Below are 20,527 nucleotides of genomic sequence, written 5' to 3'. Positions count from 1 at the left end.
TCTTTAATTTTCCTGTAGGCAGTATCTATCTTACCCTTAGTGAGACAAGCCTCTACATCCTTACATTTGTCCTCTAGCCATCCCTGCTTAGCCATTTTGCACTTTCTATCGATCTCATTTTTGAGACGTTTGTGTTCCCTTTTGCCTGCTTCATTTACTGCATTGAAATCTATAAAATCTATAAAATATGAAATCTATAAAATAAATTATATCTCAGTATCGTTATGTCTTGTTTTTTAAAGCAAATTCATAACCGTTTACTGACTAAGATGTTACAGGTCAGTATACTCTGGATGCATTCACGATCGTGGTCTTACTCATTAGCTGCTTACTATTAGCCACAAGCGGAAGAAACAGTCTTTTGTTTTATCATTTTGAATGTTTGTAAATCGTTCAAACACCTATTAATCCAATAGTTGTGTCTTGAAGTGGGACATAATCAAATATTTTATACAAACACCATAATTTTGGAGGCGGGAAATATTTCAATTCATTGTAGCTGACACCTTTAAAGAAATAGTTATTTAAATTAAAAACTTATGTATTTTTTTTATATATATATATATATATATATATATATATATATATATATATATATATATATATATATATATATATCAGTTTGTAATATCTTCCAGCGAAATTTTCGTATTATGGAAATGACTGGTAGTAATAACTTTTTTTGGAAGTATTTTCTGTCGATAAACTTTCCTACCGTGTAATAAACGTCTTAAAACAAGAATAGTACGTTCATTTGGATGTATACTTCCTTACTAAAAGTGTGAAAGTTGTACGCAGGGTGTGTTGCATCAGCCACAAGGTGCAGTTAACGCCCAAGGAAGACATGGGGGGAAGGACACCCGCTAGTACTTTCACGGCAGCACGCCGTAGAACTAGAGTATAAATATCACGAGTACGCAGACCGTAGTGACAGTTGAGCAACTGCAACAGCCTGCCTCCTAGCCGACCATGAAGACCCTGGTAAGTGCAGGCGCTTACCATAGAGCTCACAGCTGACCTAGGGGCGTGGCCGGTACGACTGCACACACCTTACTTCGTGCAAGCGTCCGCTCTCTTGAACAGTAGGTAGAATGTCCATTTCCGCCGACTGAAACTCTCAAACAGCTACCCGTCATCACATAAATTTGTGATTTCTATGGTTTGCTTCTCGTCCCAGGAACAATGTGGTTACACGACAATACATTTGTGATCACTAATAATGATTAGAACATTTAATTCTAAGATTTTCCTTAAAGATGCAAGTCTATGGCTGCTCCTATTGGCAGTTGTCGAGGAATCACAGTGCCGTGGAGATCGAGTCGAATTCAGAAATATGTCGTTCAGAATCATTCCTCTGTAGCCGGCATTTTTTTAGAATTTATGTAACCCATCCAAGTAATTCCGTGAGAGAGTCAATCTTATACTTCTCAGCGGAAATGTCAATCGACATCAAACGATCTTTCCGGTGACTAGACGTTAAATCTAACGGCTAACACAGCTTAACAATAATACTTCTCTATTCGTGCTTGTATCTGAATGTTGTATTAATATTGTTACAAATTATCGAAAATTTAATTCACTGTGAAAAACAGGCTGTAAAGAATCATAAAATATAACAATTTTGACTGTAAACGTTTGCTGTAATCGTTTCACCATGAAAAGCCGATTTTTACACTAATGCAATTCTATTATTAAAAAAATTTTTAACGAGGATTCAGTAAAAACCCACTTTCTCAGGCAGTAGGAAAATACTACTCCCATTTAAACTGATAAAAGTTACCACTACTTGTTGTATGCAAGTTTATTCATGGACGTTACTAGGTACATAATGTCTCATCACATATAATGACCTCTGAATTAATGGAAACCGACATATCGCCAAATAGAAGCATTCCTTGGACTCTACAAAATGCTTCTTAAGGTGAATACTACCAATAAACCATTGTAATTCAACTGAGAGGAATAAACATTTCTAATCAGATGAAAAGTAACTAGAAGTACATATACGGAACATAACAATGTACACACATAGGCCCCAATTTAACTGGTTGGCCTTTAGGTTCAAAATGGTTCAAATGGCTCTGAGCACTATGGGACTCAATTGCTGAGGTCATAAGTCCCCTAGAACTTAGAACTACTTAAACCTAACTAACCTAAGGACAACACACACATCCATGCCCGAGGCAGGATTCGAACCTGCGACCGTAGCGGTCGCGCGGTTCCAGACTATAGCGCCAGAACCGCTCGGCCACCAGCGGCCGGCTGGCCTTTAGGTCTGAATAACAAAAGGGAGATGCATTCAATAAGAAATAAAGTATGAACCAGCTCTAAGAAGAAACGTACACTATCACAAAGCAACGCTGTCTGGTCAGATATTATAAATTCTTAGATCAGGAGAATGCTGCCTAAAATGCGGTCAATTAAGAGGACTGGAGGTAGCACTTGGCATCTTCAGACCTATATGTACAAGGGTTGTCCAGAAAGTAAGTTACGATCGGTCGCGAAATGGAAACCACAGTGAAAACCAGAAACGTTTTATTTGCAACAGTTAGGTACACCTTCACAGTCACCGCTCCAACTTCGAGTGTTGTCGTAGTGCTGTACCAACTTTCCATTATCCTCGTCATAGAAAGCAGCCGCCTGTGCTTTCGGTCAGTTATCTGCACTGGCATGCAGCCCGTTGTCTGTGGAAAAATTTTGTCTTCACAGCCAGCGGTTCTTGTCAGCAGAGGTGAGACTCATGGGGAGCCAATTACGGACTGTATTGTGGGTGATCAAACACTTCTCATCGGAAACGCTGCAGGAGCGTCTTCATTGCCCCTGCAGTGTGCGGCCGAGAATTGGTATGAAGAAGGAACTGCTCGACAGTTGTGTTATGTGGGCTGCATCACACAGGCGAAATCTCTAACCAGGCCCTCACACTTGGCGGGAGACGCTAATCTCTACGCATCTTTACGAGCTCACTGTTCACTCAAAACTGAAAAGAGAGATGCGACACGATGTACGGGCATACTAGAGACACTGCCAAACACTTCTGTGCAAAACTTTACCGGATTTTCCCAGTGGTTTCCGTTTCGCGACCGATCGGTTTAGGTCTGTCCACATTCGTTCCTTTTAATGTGTGTCAGGGCTCTGATAACCTCGACGTTAAGCGCCCATAAGCCCCAACACACACACACACACACACACACACACACACACACACCGATCGGAACTTACTTTCTGGACAACCCTCGTATGTTCGATTTCAGAATTCTCTGAAGGGTTTCTTGGGGTGATGGCACAGGTAGAGGTTTCGCCACCTTTCTTTTTTCGCATTACTCTTAACCACACATACGTGACACTGCAGTCTGCATGGACTGCTCACAGAGTTCAAATTATGGCCTGACCTACAGACTCTATAGAAGATGAAGAAAAATAACTTGCTACTATGGTCAGGATATGGGACGTACAGTAGAGGAAAGTTTTCATATAGCTATAGGCCAGAAATACATAACTGTGGAGCTACAAGCGTAACAACCTCAGCCAAAGATTTTGGGTTGGAGACGTTCAATGGTGTATAATTTTCCAAATAGCCGTTTGTCACAGAAGTACCATTGTGGAGGTGAGGTCTAAACTACTGTCAATGATGAGCACTAGGATGTGTGTAAGTATAACCTATGTTTCCATGGCTAATAATTGTACTCGTTTCAGTATCCGCTATCCTGGTCTGACCTTATTAACAGGCTGTTTTTCTCCTCGCTATGTGTTACTGTATTAACATTTTCGTTTAGGCTTACACTACTCAATTACGCAAAAATGGCTTTAGAGAGTTGGCAATAATGGGCAGGAACAATTCACAGATTTCGAAACATTTCATGTTAAAAGACTGTCGAAGAAACACTTTCAGAGGCTGCTGTTGAAGCTTTGTGCAAGCCTCTTGCGTAGGCTGCTGCTGAAATTTTGTGCAATCTTCTTGCGTAGGTTGTTATTTGTTTTGTCTACCTTTATCTCAAACTGTAAATGGTGAAATCTCTGGATGCGTGGGTTCCACAGATCATTCTGAGCGTGGTGCTGGCCGTGGCTGTGGCGAAGCCCGGTTACCTGGGGGCTGGACTGCTGGGTGCTGGTCTGGCAGCCCCGGCCATCGCCGCCCCCGCCGCCATCGCCGCCCCAGTCGCTGTCGCCGCCCCCGCCGCCATCGCCGCCGCCCCCGCCTACGCCGTCGGTCCCCCCGCGCTGATCGGCGGCATCGCGCCCTCGATCGCCGCCCTCGGTCCAGTGGTGGCTGGAGCCCCTGGAGCCCTGGCTGCCGCCGCCCACCTGCAGGCCAAGGCTGCCCTGCTGGGCTGAACTCGACAACACCGTCCTCTGCTGTCCACCGACTGACAGTCTCTATGTCCAATTCGAGGCAACAACACTGAGGCTACAGACAATGATGTATATAGATATTTATCAATAAATATGCAAATTACACATCATTTCCATACAGAAATTTCTAATTCATTATCTATTGAGAAGCCATCACGGAACTGTTTCGTGAATCGATACTAAGAATGTTGTGTAGCTGCTATCAAATATGCTATATTTTCACCACAACACGTTTCAGTCTACATTTTCCAACTATCAAGTGCTATCAAACAAGGAAATAAATCGATAAATCGCACCCTCAACGTACTGAGATGAACATAAATTATTTACATTGTCCTGCATTATAATCAGCCTCAAAGCATCTATCCCATTAAGCACCATCAAAAGTAAAATTCCAGCAGCAAACATGCATCGTCACACATAAAATACTTCCTAGAACATCTCATGTTGGCGTGTTATACTCTCAAGGCAGTTGCTGTCATCTATCCAAACTCCATACCTCGATCGTAGGGGAATCAATGAGGCCAGTTATCAGAAGGAGAAACGGACCTGTAGGAAAATTAAATAGTTCAGCGAGATGCTTCGACAATGATACAGCTAAAATGAAACCTTTTTGGTTATGAGTAGAAGGGAGGTGGCTCAACCGACACAAAAGGACAAAGTATATGACGTTGCAAGGTTGGCTTCATTGTAAGTAACTAATTTGTATACATATGTGCCAGGGGAGGAAACGATAGACATGTTGGAAAACAGCTTATGTCGGCATGGTAAAATACAAGAAGTTGAAATAGATGTATCTGCAGGATTACTAAAGATTGTCTTCTCACTTAACTATTTTAAATTTAATGGCAAATTTTATTTACAGAAGAACGGTTTAGCAAATGGTTATTCAGTAGCAGGCCAGTTAATGGCCATCGTTTTCAAATGCGTATGAAATAGTTTATTTAAAGGAAAATGATAAGTACAGTGACAGAATACCTATGCCCAGAAGATATGCTGACGTTTTGCTTATAGTGTATCAAGGATTTGAGAAAGAAACAACTGATCTTAACAAAATGCGTAGGAATATAGTACTTACATTAGATCATGAATAAGAGGGAGTTTTAAATTATTGTTTTGATGATCCAGAATAAGAATAACGGGCTTGAGATAGGAATATTTAGGAAATCTACGTTTGCAGATGCAGCAACTCGTAAGACTCGTCATAAACATAAACTGCCATTCTTCAAAAATATTATGCACGGCATTAATTCGATCTCGCTAATTCTCTTAGAACAAGGATGAAGAAACGAAAAAAAACTTAGGCGAATTTCGGTAGAAAATGGTTTTGATTTAGCTTAAATAGATTGAATGGATGCAGCAATAGGGCGCACAAACCAGCAAAACGTGAAAAAAACCGCAGAAATATAGAGACATGCCACACTGTAGAGTTACTTCATATGAAAACGGTAAGGTTATTTAACAAGAAAGGGCGAAACTTGGAATCAGGATGGATAACAAACTTCAACCAAGCTGAAGCATAAAATTGGCGCAGGAGGGAACTGGATGAGGAAAGCGAGAGTTCGTGAAATGAAGTGTCAGGACTACGGAATGAATTGAGTACAGGAAACGGGACGAAATTTTAAAGTAAGGTTTAAAGACCAAAATTATAAAGAGAAAGGCACGTCGATAGTGGCGAACACCTAAACAATGAGCAGAATTCGTTGGGTAACATGAAGGTGTTGCAGTTTGAGGATAATGCGTAGTTATCAAATTTAGAGGAAGGGAAGATTGTTTGCACTTTACGCAGGGAATGCTTGAGCGTGGTAAAAGAGAAGACAGATGTGCCCAAGGGGCATTTCTTAATTCACTTTAGCGATGTCGTCCCTGCGAAACAGTTATTAGTATACTCGAAATAGCTACATTCTCAGTTTTTTTTTTTTTTTTTTTGGTCCTCTGACTGATTTGGCGCGGCCCGTCACGAATTCCTCATCCTCTCTCTTCTCCTTATCAGCGTTTTTCATATATTCCTTTCCTCTATGATTCTGTGCAGAACCGCCTCAACCCTTACTTTCGTTACATTCTGAGTACTGAATTATAATTTATTAGATCAAATGGCTCAAATGGCTCTGAGCACTATGGAACTTAACTTCTGAGGTCATCTGTCCCCTAGAACTTGGAACTACGTAAACCTAACTAACCTAAGGACATCACACACATCCGTGCCCGAGGCAGGATTCGAACCTGCGACCGTAGCGGTAGCGCGGTTCCAGACTGTAGCGCCTATAACCGCTCGGCCACCTCGGGCGGCATAATTTATTGGTCATGATGCAGTTGATGACAGAGTATATATGAATTATAAGACGGACGTTCAGTAAGTAATGCAACATATTTTTTTCACGCCCAGTTTCAGCTGAAAAATTCTGGATTTCTTATGGGACGTCGTGGAATATTTTCGCTTCAGCCACTATAGTGTCATGAAGTCCTGATAATGACGGGTCTACACACAGACTTAAAAATAGCGTCTGTAGCGGACATGCGTTCCAAGCTGAGAGATATCAATGAGTTTCTTATAGCGGGAAACCAGAGCATCACAGATATTCGTAGGCGCTTTCAGAACGTCTACGGAGGCCTGTCAGTGAACAAAAGCACGGTGAGTCGTTGGACAAGGTACCTGTCACCATCATAACAAGATCGCGCAAACCTCTCCTATCTCCTGAGTGCCGACCGGCTGCATCCAGCTGTGATTCCTGCAATTTTGAACCGTGCTGACACTCTCATTCGAAGTGATTGACGGATCACAACCAAATACCTCGGTGCGCAACTCCACGTCTGTGTTGTTAATGCTGACACACCCGTTCACTAGTTGTGGTACTCAAAAGTATGTGCCCGCTTGGTTCCTCGCCGCATAACAGAAGACCATGAAGAGCTACAAAGGACCATCTGTGTGGAGTAGCTTGCGCGTTACGAGGCTGAACGATACAACTTTCTGTTGAACATGGTCACAGGTTACGAAACATGAGTTGATCACTCGAACCGGAAACAAAACGGCAGTCCATGGAGAAGCGCTGCGCCATCTCTCCTCCGAAAAAAAAGTTAAAAATCCATACACTCAGCTGGTCTTCTGGGACTCTGAAGGAGTTATTCTGTTTGATGTTCTCAATCATAGGGCAACGTTCAACTCTGAAGTGTATTGTGCTTCCCTTAGGAAAATGAAGAAAATATTTCAGCGTGTTTGTCGCCACAAAAAATGACAAACGAACTTCTTCCTTTTCAATGACAACGCAAGGTTTTATGCAAGTCGGCGCACCCTAGAAGAGCTCACAAAAGTTCATTGGACTGTTCTTCCTCACCCACCCTGTAGTCCGGATCACGCATCTTACGACTTCCCTCTGTTTGGCACACTGAAGGATGCACTTTGCTGGAGCCAGTACGTGGATCATGGTGAGGTTATTGGCGCAGCAAGACATTGGCTCCAACGTCGACCTGTAGGTTGATACCATACAGCCATGCAGACCCCCTCCCCAGTTTGGTGGTGTAAGGAGTGGCATGGAACAGAGATTACGTTGCAAAATTGGGTATGCAGCCAAAAGAGTGGGCAATAATATGCTGTCTTAAATCTTGAATAAAGCCGATCTGCTTTCAGGGAAAAAAATGTATTGCATTACTAATTGAACGCCCCTCGCAAAACCTAATGGTGGTGGGAACTACAGGAGGAACTCCTGTAGATTGGCTACGAATGACTATTGACGCAAAGTTATATGCGGGAAGAAAATTGAGGCTCACTCAGTTCACAATAAATCAGTGAGAAAATGTTTAAAACTACAGTTTTCTGGCATGTATATACGAGTACGCGACGTATCTTCCACGACACACTTGTCTGAATGTCAGAGAAAGAAAATGTAAATAATTAAATACTGAGGCTTTAAACATAAAAATATGTCTGAACTAGCAGCAGAGCCAGAGGAGATATAGTAGGAGATCATTTCCTTTCTGTTCCCGGAGATAAACGAAGAAGTTCATGAATTTACCAAAAAACGTACCTAATATGTCATGTCACCCTGTAACTTTATCTAGCCAGTGGTTTCCACATATTCCTTTCCTCGTCGGTTCCAGACAGGACCTTCTTCCTTCTAATATTATGAGTCGACTTCATTCTGTAATACCACATTTCTAACAGTATGATTCCCTTCTCTTCCGTGACTCACTTCAATAAATCTGTGCTCTAGATGTAAATTTGCAGAAATTTATGTGTCACATTTTATATTTGATACTAGTAGCCTGAATTAACCATGATAAACCCTCTTTGCTGGTGCTAGTCAGACCTTTTACATATTCCTTTCATTGTCCCTATTACATTATTTTGCTTCCTAGAAATGGGAATAACTCCACATCGGCTACTGCGTTTTTCCTGATTTTTATGTTATGTTCATCATTAAAGTCATTTTTGATACCGCTCAGGACTTTCTTCTCTCGTTGCATAATCCTCAATCAATATTCTGTGCTCAGTAGACAGTTCATTTCCTGTACTTATACCACAGTTCAATTAAAATTAGCAGAGTTATCAGCGATTGTTATCACTAAATTTTAATCTCTCACTTAAAGATTAATTTTGGTTTCGTCATTGTGTCTTAGATTCACATACCGGAGACATTACTACATGTTCCTCTTTCGTCGATCAACTTCAGTATTATTTTGACTCCTATTCCTTTCCCGACTGTTAATTTACAGTTACCTTCCTTGTAGATACATTTGTCTTCCCAATTGTGCGATTGCCCTATTTAGGGAAGTCCGGCTCAACTTAAATGTGTATTCTACTATTCTTTATCGTAGGGTCTAAAACTTCAGTTTAGCCTTGCGGTCTTGTATCTGAATTGCGAATCTCTGACTCACCCTGATGTAATGCAGCTGGGTCTTGAAGAGCCCCCAAGCGTTTTCTAAGTCTACCTTATCTTCTTGTGATTACTGAACAGTGAGTTTGCTGGTACTAGCTGAAATTTACTTTAGTGCTGAAGAACTCTATTCTTTTTCATTCCTACTATCAGGCTCAAATTATGCTTTAGCTCTAACTTCTATTCCTTTCCTGCCTGTGGCGTTACAATCCCCTATGATTAATACACTCCTGGAAATGGAAAAAAGAACACATTGACACCGGTGTGTCAGACCCACCATACTGGCTCCGGACACTGCGAGAGGGCTGTACAAGCAATGATCACACGCACGGCACAGCGGACACACCAGGAACCGCGGTGTTGGCCGTCGAATGGCGCTAGCTGCGCAGCATTTGTGCACCGCCGCCGTCAGTGTCAGCCAGTTTGCCGTGGCATACGGAGCTCCATCGCAGTCTTTAACACTGGTAGCATGCCGCGACAGCGTGGACGTGAACCGTATGTGCAGTTGACGGACTTTGAGCGAGGGCATATAGTGGGCATGTGGGAGGCCGGGTGGACGTACCGCCGAATTGCTCAACTCGTGGGGCGTGAGGTCTCCACAGTACATCGATGTTGTCGCCAGTGGTCGGCGGAAGGTGCACGTGCCCGTCGACCTGGGACCGGACCGCAGCGACGCACGGATGCACGCCAAGACCGCAGGATCCTACGCAGTGCCGTAGGGGACCGCACCGCCACTTCCCAGCAAATTAGGGACACTGTTGCTCCTGGGGTATCGGCGAGGACCATTCGCAACCGTCTCCATGAAGCTGGGCTACGGTCCCGCACACCGTTAGGCCGTCTTCCGCTCACGCCCCAACATCGTGCAGCCCGCCTCCAGTGGTGTCGCGACAGGCGTGAATGGAGGGACGAATGGAGACGTGTCGTCTTCAGCGATGAGAGTCGCTTCTGCCTTGGTGCCAATGATGGTCGTATGCGTGTTTGGCGCCGTGCAGGTGAGCGCCACAATCAGGACTGCATACGACCGAGGCACACAGGGCCAACACCCGGCATCATGGTGTGGGGAGCGATCTCCTACACTGGCCGTACACCACTGGTGATCGTCGAGGGGACACTTAATAGTGCACGGTACATCGAAACCGTCATCGAACCCATCGTTCTACCATTCCTAGACCGGCAAGGGAACTTGCTGTTCCAACAGGACAATGCACGTCCGCATGTATCCCGTGCCACCCAACGTGCTCTAGAAGGTGTAAGTCAACTACCCTGGCCAGAAAGATCTCCGGATCTGTCCCCCATTGAGCATGTTTGGGACTGGATGAAGCGTCGTCTCACGCGGTATGCACGTCCAGCACGAACGCTGGTCCAACTGAGGCGCCAGGTGGAAATGGCATGGCAAGCCGTTCCACAGGACTACATCCAGCATCTCTACGATCGTCTCCATGGGAGAATAGCAGCCTGCATTGCTGCGAAAGGTGGATATACACTGTACTAGTGCCGACATTGTGTATGCTCTGTTGCCTGTGTCTATGTGCCTGTGGTTCTGTCAGTGTGATCATGTGATGTATCTGACCCCAGGAATGTGTCAATAAAGTTTCCCCTTCCTGGGACAATGAATTCACGGTGTTCTTATTTCAATTTCCAGGAGTGTAGATTTTACTTTTTGAGTTGCCGGCTCACGCCCTCATGTAATCACTCTGTCGCTTATTCGTTTCTTTGTAATGCCGGCATGCATACCTGAAATGTTACTGTTAACACTGAGGTGCTGTCGCTTCTGTTGATAATACCACTAAATGCTACCTATGTGTAGATATAGAATGATCAACAGAAAAACTGCAACGCAGACTTTGCCCTATCTTCTTACTCTTAACGAATCCTACTCCCATAACACCATTTTCAGAAACCCTTATTGATGTCTCACAACTAGGTTTGAGATAGATTTAATGGAAAAACATGGAAGGTGGGCCCACATATTTTGTCATTTGTTGTTTCACGTAATACACTTTATTACTGAAAAACAACATTAATATTACAATTTAAAAACTTATTAAAAGAATCGGAGTTCTCAATAAAGCTTGAATAGGCTAAAGTCATTATAAAAAACAACTCTAACAATTGTACCATTAAGAGGAGGACATGAAGACTGGAAGTACAGAGTTCCCAAAAACAAGAAAACTCAGATAAACTGGGCGTGGCTGCAAGCAGGTTCAACATACAATTTTATCAACCAAATGAATTACAATAACAGCTGTTAAATGTACTAACAAATTGCAAGCATAGGTAACCGTCACACAACTAGGCAACATTCATCCAAATACGGGAGTGATAACAAGAAATGCGACTGTTTGTAGCTTAGCCATGCATAATGCTTAATAAGGAAATGACTTAAGCAATTAAATCCATAGTCCCTCAAACAGACCAGCTGCGAAGGTATAAAATTTAAACATAAATGCAAAACCGTATATTCCGACTAAATATTAACAACAACCCTCCATAAATGTACAGTTGGCCAAAGTTGACGATAAGTTGAAAGTACAGGCAATTCGAAAGTACTTCAACTGGTACATACCTGCGGAAACGCTGGCACTACCCTTAATAAGTGTACAATTGCCCATAATTCAATGTAAGCTGAGAGCTGCAGCAGATGACTACCACATCCCGGAAGGAACGAGTAGCCAAATTTCACAGCAAGTGTAAAAGCTACTGACTGTGGATCAAGGTAAGGTCAGGTCGTTTATATTGATACGTAACAGATCTTAGGCTGAACGCGCTCTGAAGTTGTAATAAGAGTACCAGCTTTAAACAAATAGTTACAGAAGTACAATGAGGAAGAATCTCAGGTTTGATAAACATGCCTTCACATCGAGAGCTCTTTAATTCCAGCAAACAGATCCTGCTACTGGTTCCTGCTTAAATGGTGACAATCCGCCGTGTCACATGTAAAACGATCAACTTTACTTAACTTGATCCACCGCGAGGCGACTGTCTAGGGGGGAGCTAGGGGGGAGTGGGGGGGGGGGAGACTGCCAATCAACCCAGACGCCGTGCGACGGTGCGAGTGCCACCGCGCTAACAAACAAACATGCCTCTCCTCTGGACCAAGGGAACGCCGCCAAAGCTACCCTGCCAACAAACATGCGCAAATACAGCTTCACGGGAGAATGCTCAGGGAGTAAAAACAAACATAAATTAATGGTAAAGCGGGTACCAATACAGATAAAATTTAACATTCCTTAAAATTACTAGCATTGACAAGGGATCATATCAGCGCCTGCTGTGCAAACATGCACATGTACTACCTTGCCTAACACACAGATGACGCTACAATTTATTCCACTCACGGGACCTACAACAGTGAATACTCATACAATTGCACGACAAATGGCCTAGAACACAAGCTGCAATAAGTGATACTGACCGATGGTAAAACGTTCATAGGCGCGTTAATATCCAGGGTGGTCCGTTGATCGTGACCTGCCAAATATATCACGAAATAAGCATCAAACGAAAAAACTACAAAAAAAGAAACTTGTCTATCTTGAAGGGGGAAACCAGATGGCGCTATGGTTGGCCCGCTAGATGGCTCTGGCATAGGTCAAACGGATATCAACTGCGGTTTTTTAAAATAGGAACTCCCATTATTTATTGCATATTCGTGTAGTACGTAAATAAATATGAATGTTTTAGTTGGACCACTTTTTTCGCTTTGTGACAGATGGCGCTGTAATAATCACAAACACATGGCTCACAATTTTAGACGAACACTTGGTAACAGGTAGGTTTTTTAAATTAAAATACAGAACGTAGGTACGTTTCAACATTTTATTTCGGTTGTTCCAATGTGATACATGTACCTTTGTGAACTTATCATTTCTGAGAACGCATGCTGTTACAGCGTGATTACCTGTAAATACCACATTAATGCAATAAATACTCAAAATGATGTCCGTCAACCTCAATCGATTTGGCAATACGTGTAACGACATTCCTCTCAACAGCGTGTAGTTCGCCTTCCGTAATGTCCACACATGCATTGGCAATGCGCTGACGCATGCTGTCAGTCGTTGTCGGTGGATCACTATAGCAAATATCCTTCAACTTTCCCCACAGAAAGAAATCCGGGGACGTCAGATCCGGTGAACGTGCGGGCCATGGTATGGTGTTTCGACGACCAATCCACCTGTCATGAAATAGGCTATTCAATACCGCTTCAACCGCACGCGAGCTATGAGCCGGTCATCCATCATGTTGGAAGTACATCGCCATTCTGTCATGCAGTGAAACATCTTGTAGTAACATCGGTAGAACATTATGTAGGAAGTCTACATACATTGCACCATTTAGATTGCCATTGATAAAATGGGGGCCAATTATACTTCCCCCCCTAATGCCGCACCATACATTAACCCGCCAAGGTCGCTGATGTTCCACTTGTAGCAGCCATCGTGGATTCTCCGTTGCCCAATAGTGCATATTATGCCGGTTTACGTTACCGCTGTTGGTGAATGACGCTTCGTCGCTAAATAGAACGCGTGCCGTCTCGAAGGTCGAACATTGGGCCAATGTTCTTTTCATAGATCAGTCCCGATTTGGTCTGGAGAGTGATTCTCGATCGATTCGCATCTGAAGGGAACGTGAAACGGGAGTTGTGGAAAGCGACTGAGATCCAGGAGGATCCCTAATGATGTGTGCATGGGTTATGTTTGCCACTCGAACCCCTCTTCATGATATTATACGGGTAAATCAGCAAAGATTAGCTGCTGTCAGGTATCGTGACGGGGTCTTGGGACGACATCTGAGGTTGTTCCGAGGTGCTGTGGACCCAGACGTTCTACTGATGGACGACGTCATAGAGCATGGGTGGTTGACATTTTCTTGGAAACGGAAGATATTGCAGACATGGTGTGGCCCTTTCGCTCTTCCGACTTGAACGCTATATAGCATGTCTGGGATGTACTATGGAGACGGCTTGCATCACATCAGCATCCACCAACCTCTCTCCAAGGCTGCGAGCAGCTCTACAGGAAGGATGGGCGTTACCGCCTCAACATGAGACTGATGACAATTAAAAGCATGGTCCATCGTTGTCAGGCCTGTATTGCTGCCAGAGGTGGTCACGCCCCATACTGAGCACATTAACCAGTTGTGGGAATGTGTGTGCAAATCTGTTAAGTTGGAAGAAACCGTTATGCATTTTGCAGCCATTTGTGTTCTGCATTCTTTACACTGTTTATAATTTACTATAACCTTTTTATAGTGTTTTGTGACAAAATAAACGCAACCCTGCAAAATTTCCGTTTATTACTTTGATTTTGGACACCAGTGTATGTACTAGCCGATCGACGTCTTACTCGGCCTCTCATTTCAATCAGAATGTATGAATGTCTAAACAGACCACGTTAGGGCTTGTGCAATGGAAGGGTAGCACAGCGTCGTTGAAGTCATTCGGAATGTGTGAATGTCTCTCCAGACAATGTTAAAGCTTGTGCAATGAAAGCGTAGCAGTTGAGTTTTACAGGCTTGAGCGTCGTTGAACTCGGCCACTGGTCAGACCAAGAAGGTGAGCGCGAGTCAGAGGGGCTCTAACTTGGCTAGCCGCCACTAGCGTGAGTTACTTATCCTTGAGGCGTTGTGTTTTTTACTTTTCATCTACACTCCTGGAAATTGAAATAAGAACACCGTGAATTCATTGTCCCAGGAAGGGGAAACTTTATTGACACATTCCTGGGGTCAGATACATCACATGATCACACTGACAGAACCACAGGCACATAGACACAGGCAACAGAGCATGCACAATGTCGGCACTAGTACAGTGTATATTCACCTTTCGCAGCAATGCAGGCTGCTATTTTCCCATGGAGACGATCGTAGAGATGCTGGATGTAGTCCTGTGGAACGGCTTGCCATGCCATTTCCACCTGGCGCCTCAGTTGGACCAGCGTTCGTGCTGGACGTGCAGACCGCGTGAGACGACGCTTCATCCAGTCCCAAACATGCTCAATGGGGGACAGATCCGGAGATCTTGCTGGCCAGGGTAGTTGACTTACACCTTCTAGAGCACGTTGGGTGGCACGGGATACATGCGGACGTGCATTGTCCTGTTGGAACAGCAAGTTCCCTTGCCGGTCTAGGAATGGTAGAACGATGGGTTCGATGACGGTTTGGATGTACCGTGCACTATTCAGTGTCCCCTCGACGATCACCAGTGGTGTACGGCCAGTGTAGGGGATCGCTCCCCACACCATGATGCCGGGTGTTGGCCCTGTGTGCCTCGGTCGTATGCAGTCCTGATTGTGGCGCTCACCTGCACGGCGCCAAACACGCATACGACCATCATTGGCACCAAGGCAGAAGCGACTCTCATCGCTGAAGACGACACGTCTCCATTCGTCCCTCCATTCACGCCTGTCGCGACACCACTGGAGGCGGGCTGCACGATGTTGGGGCGTGAGCGGAAGACGGCCTAACGGTGTGCGGGACCGTAGCCCAGCTTCATGGAGACGGTTGCGAATGGTCCTCGCCGATACCCCAGGAGCAACAGTGTCCCTAATTTGCTGGGAAGTGGCGGTGCGGTCCCCTACGGCACTGCGTAGGATCCTACGGTCTTGGCGTGCATCCGTGCGTCGCTGCGGTCCGGTACCAGGTCGACGGGCACGTGCACCTTCCGCCGACCACTGGCGACAACATCGATGCACTGTGGAGACCTCACGCCCCACGTGTTGAGCAATTCGGCGACACATCCACCCGGCCTCCCGCATGCCCACTATACGCCCTCGCTCAAAGTCCGTCAACTGCACATACGGTTCACGTCCACGCTGTCGCGGCATGCTACCAGTGTTAAAGACTGCGATGGAGCTCCGTATGCCACGGCAAACTGGCTGACACTGACGGCGGCGGTGCACAAATGCTGCGCAGCTAGCGCCATTCGACGGCCAACACCGCGGTTCCTGGTGTGTCCGCTGTGCCGTGCGTGTGATCATTGCTTGTACAGCCCTCTCGCAGTGTCCGGAGCCAGTATGGTGGGTCTGACACACCGGTGTCAATGTGTTCTTTTTTCCATTTCCAGGAGTGTATGTGGTAGAAACCGTTGCAAAACTTGGAAATCAGTGAATAAATTACATACCGGTTTACGTTTATAATTGTAACTGTTCATTAAACCTATATTCATGTGAAAGCAACACAACAACAGACAGAGTCCTTAGCAATTACTGCACACGGTGTTACTGTAAAACGTTAATTTTCCTGTGGTTAACTGCTGAAAAATTCACAAGTCCACCCCGCTTCCATTTAAAGATAATATTCGCTGAAATATAAGTCACAAAGTTTTACATGTCCCAGCGTTTCACCAGGCTACCTACTGAAATGTTAGCAAGTCCACACACTAAGTACTCTGATGTAAAATCTACGGCACAGACTGCATGAAAGGACAGGTGCGTTTCTGTACTAAAGTTAAAGCTCGCCATTCTGTCAAAACACTTCCAAGTCTAATTTGGTAACTGCTCAGCGTTAGAGTCCATAAACTAACTTTAGAAACTGTACTAAGTTTTCAGAACTACTGTGCACAGTGTTACAAGTCAGCGTCACTGTCGCCCTCAAAATCTCAACCACTTACGGTCCGGTCATTCAAACGAGCCAAAAATAGCCAACGTTTGGAAATTTTTTTGAGACTGTCAAAGATATACAAAGGGGATTAGGATTGATCAAACTTTGAACTTTATTTTAGATTTTCAGCGGAAAAACTATGAAAATGGCACCCATAATTACGGTCTGATCAAGGGCCTGCGAGTTTGAAGTGCTCAGACTGCGTGCAGTGCAGCTCCTCAGGAGTTATCTGAAATAAAAAATGGATACAGTCAGTCGATACTATATTAAATTTATGCGAGATTATACCTAAAAACAATGAAGCAGCCTTAAATTTAACAACACGGTTCTAACTTGAACTTTGAGTTCGATTTTTGAGAGTTTGTTAAAAATATCAGTAAATTTCATATATTGCAGTTACAAGCTCTCAAGAAATCTGTTTACTTTTCGGGGTTCAAAGGTAGAAGTTAACAGGCTTAATCTTTTTTTTTTTATTCTGCACGCAACCTTCAAAAATCGTTTTTCGAGAAAAACCTGTTTAAAGTATAGGGAAAACATTTACATGTATTAATATTTCAATTGCTATAAAAACTACACGTTATTATCTATTTTGATGTCGCCGAATACAAATATAAAGTTAGATTTTCAAAATTAAAAATGACTATTCCAGCATGATGGATCAAAAATCATGCTAGAAAATTCTGACTAAAATTTGACCAGAAAAGTGTTTGCGATATTTCCCTTTAGTCTTCAATTCCAGGACCGTCTATCAACACTAACTCGAATTGTTCCTGGAGAGCAATTCCCTTCTTCTTCTTGGCAAGATAAGCCAGTCTGGCTGACCTGGGTATGCTGCGTTCGGCAGCTTTCACATATTAATCGTCAGCTTTTTCGGCGAATAATATTGTGAGAGTGCGTCACGGCACGACAGGTTTTCTACGTGAACCTGGCGTCTTCGGCTGAGATAGTATTACGGCGGCTGTGTCACTGCTTCGAGCAATGGGCAGGAGAGCATTCGGTAACGCACAGATTACAAAGTCTTTCCGTCCCAACATTCTAGACACATATACCGTTAAAACCAATTCAATATAAATCGAATTTTCGACCACTTTGAATGAGAACCAGGCCTTAAGATGCAAATGTCATTGCACTCAAAAACCCATACATCTGTACTCGGCCAACTTCCAAAGTTAACTGTCCAGAGCCAATATGACCGCATCCGTAAATAGACACAATCTGTCATTACGAAATTCCCAAATTTAAAGTTAACTTTTTGCTAGAATAGCCGCGCGGGATTAGCCGAGCGGCCTTAGGCGCTGCAGTCATGGACTGTGCGGCTGGTCCCTACAGAGGTTCGAGTCCTCCCTCGGGCATGGGTGTGTGTGTTTGTCCTTAGGATAGTTTAGGTTAAGTAGTGTGTAAGCTTAGGGAATGATGACCTTATCAGTTAAGTCCCATAAGATTTCACACACATTTGAACATTTCTTTTGCTAGAATATATATCACATAACAATTAGGACAAAAGACCATCAAAATGGTGTGACGTGGTCAGATTATAGCTGTGGTCCATAGTTCTCTTGTCCGCCTCCGCAGCTGAATGGTCAACGTGGTTGATGCCTTTTGGAGGACCGGGGTTCAGTTCCCAGACTCAGCCTTGTGAGGTCAATTGAGCAGCTACTTGAATTAAAAGTGGAAGATCGTACGTATGGAAAGACGACAAAGGTGAGGAGGTTGGTGCGTTGACACTACGCCACTCCACACCACACCCAGAGCACGCCGTTGGCTGAGGATGACGTGATAGCCGGTCGGTTCCGAATGGCTCGTCTGTGACCAGAGTGGTGGTGCGTCTTTCCTTCTCTTCAGTTTCTTTTATTATTCACAGTTGAATCAGTGAGACAGTAGGAAATTTACATGACGATGGCGATGGCTACTGCGGCTTACTGATTCATACTTCCACAACGTTTACTGATTTGTAATTCATTTTGCGGAAGAATGCGTCCTTACTTCTCTTACTTACTCTTTCGGCATCACAGAGGCATAATTTACAATATTCTTATCACTATATACTAAAAAAGAAAACAATATAATTCTACACTATATTAGATATGGTTTTGACACACTCTATGGCTGAGTCACTGAGTCTATGTATGTCCATGAGGTCACCACCATAGCCATACACTTTGCACACGAGTAGATGGTCCATTGTCTGTATTTCGCCGCACTCGCATACAGCGCTGTCTGCCAGGCCCCACTTGTTCATCAGGTGTTTACATCTCCCAACACTCGTTCTGACCCGGTTTAGAGCTGTCCACACTCTTCTTGGTAGGTTGAAGCCATCAATCTTCTTTTTCGGATCGTGTACTAAATTTTTGTTCTTAAATTCACTTGCCGACCATACTTCGTTCCAGGCCGTTCTCGGCTCAAAGGCTTGTAGTACTTCACCGATTTTCCAAAAAGGTGATCTGGATTTAAGCCTGTTTGTTGGTGTCAGATCTTGGTGGATAGGGAGGTCCGGGTTGTCTATAATTTTCCTGCAGGTTTTTAGGGCTAGCTGTGATCGCCTGATTTCTGGAGGCTCTATGTTCGCTAGTACAGGAAGCCGTGCACAGAGGGTGGTCCTGAGTGTTCCCGAGATTATTCGCATTGTCTCCCTCAGCTGGACATCCACTTTAGATACGTGTACACTTCTCCTACAGACTGGTGAACAGTATTCAGCTACACTGTAGACAAGGGCTAGTGCTGAAGTTCTCAAAGTGCTCGCTCCACATCCCCATGTTGTTCCAGCCAGTTTCGAAAGGATAGCATTGCGGGATTTTAGTTTTTGCTTTGTGTCTTCGAGGTGTGAGCTGTACGTTAGGGTCCAGTCTAGTTTCACTCCCAAATATTTAGGCTTATCCTCATGTCTTATGCTTTGGCCATTCGAAGAGATCTGTAATTTTCTGTGTGTCTCTCTGTTGTTGAGGTGCATTATGGTGCTGGTTGTTTTGTTGGGGTTGGGAAGTAGGTGCCACTTGGAGTAATAGGTGTTCAGGACTTCAAGGTCTGCATTCAGTGTTTCGTCGAGATCGTTGTAGTTTTTACTCTGATATGCGATGGCCAGGTCATCTGCATATGCAAATTTCCGTGATTTAGTTTCTGGCAAGTCAGCTATATATAAATTGAAGAGAGCGGGTGCTAGTGCCGAACCCTGTGGCAGACCATTATTCAGAACCATGCTCTTACTGTTCGCACCATGGAGTGAGACCTTGATTTTCCTGTTCGTTAGTATGTTCTTGAGTAGTTTGTAAGTCTGCTTGCAATTTATGATTCTAGTTAGCTTAAGCAGTAACCCTTCAATCCATACTGTGTCGTAAGCTGATGTGAGGTCTATGAGGACCAGGCTAGTGTTCATCTTGTTCTGGAAGCTTTTCTCAATATAGGTTGTGAGGGACAGCACTTGATCGCAGCAGTTTCTACCTGCTCGGAAACCCGCTTGGTATGTTGGGAGGTTGGCTTCGATGTATGGAGTTAATCTAGTCAGCAATATTCTCTCGAATAATTTATAGGAGGTACATAGCAGGGATATTGGTCTGTAATTCCTAGGATTATCTCCAGTCTTTCCGAGCAAGTCTTGCTTCTCTGAATCAACAGTGGCGCACACAATACGAAACGTATTACATTAATAAGAATTTATAAACAACATTTCGACCGCAGTATAAAAGTTGTCCCTATTGCCGCTTGCTTCA

The 20,527-nt window shown here is 44.1% G+C and overlaps 2 protein-coding genes across 3 annotated transcripts in view; both read left to right on the top strand.

Annotated features, from left to right (window-relative positions):
• The window catches only part of LOC126253612 (cuticle protein 38-like), a 99,419-nt gene that overhangs the window by 28,378 nt on the left and 50,514 nt on the right, over positions 1 to 20,527 (top strand). The window lies entirely within an intron of this gene.
• Positions 930 to 4,463, top strand: LOC126253613 (cuticle protein 63-like). Its single transcript, XM_049955079.1, has 2 exons — positions 930 to 981; positions 4,036 to 4,463. Exons 1-2 carry the CDS (start codon positions 970 to 972, stop codon positions 4,330 to 4,332), a joined length of 309 nt encoding a protein of 102 aa, XP_049811036.1. The 5' UTR covers positions 930 to 969; the 3' UTR covers positions 4,333 to 4,463.

The sequence above is a fragment of the Schistocerca nitens genome, chromosome 4 (genome assembly GCF_023898315.1).
Source record: "Schistocerca nitens isolate TAMUIC-IGC-003100 chromosome 4, iqSchNite1.1, whole genome shotgun sequence".
Lineage (NCBI taxonomy): Eukaryota > Metazoa > Arthropoda > Insecta > Orthoptera > Acrididae > Schistocerca > Schistocerca nitens.
Note: the sequence above shows the minus strand (reverse complement) of the source record. Positions and strands in the feature narration are given on the sequence as shown.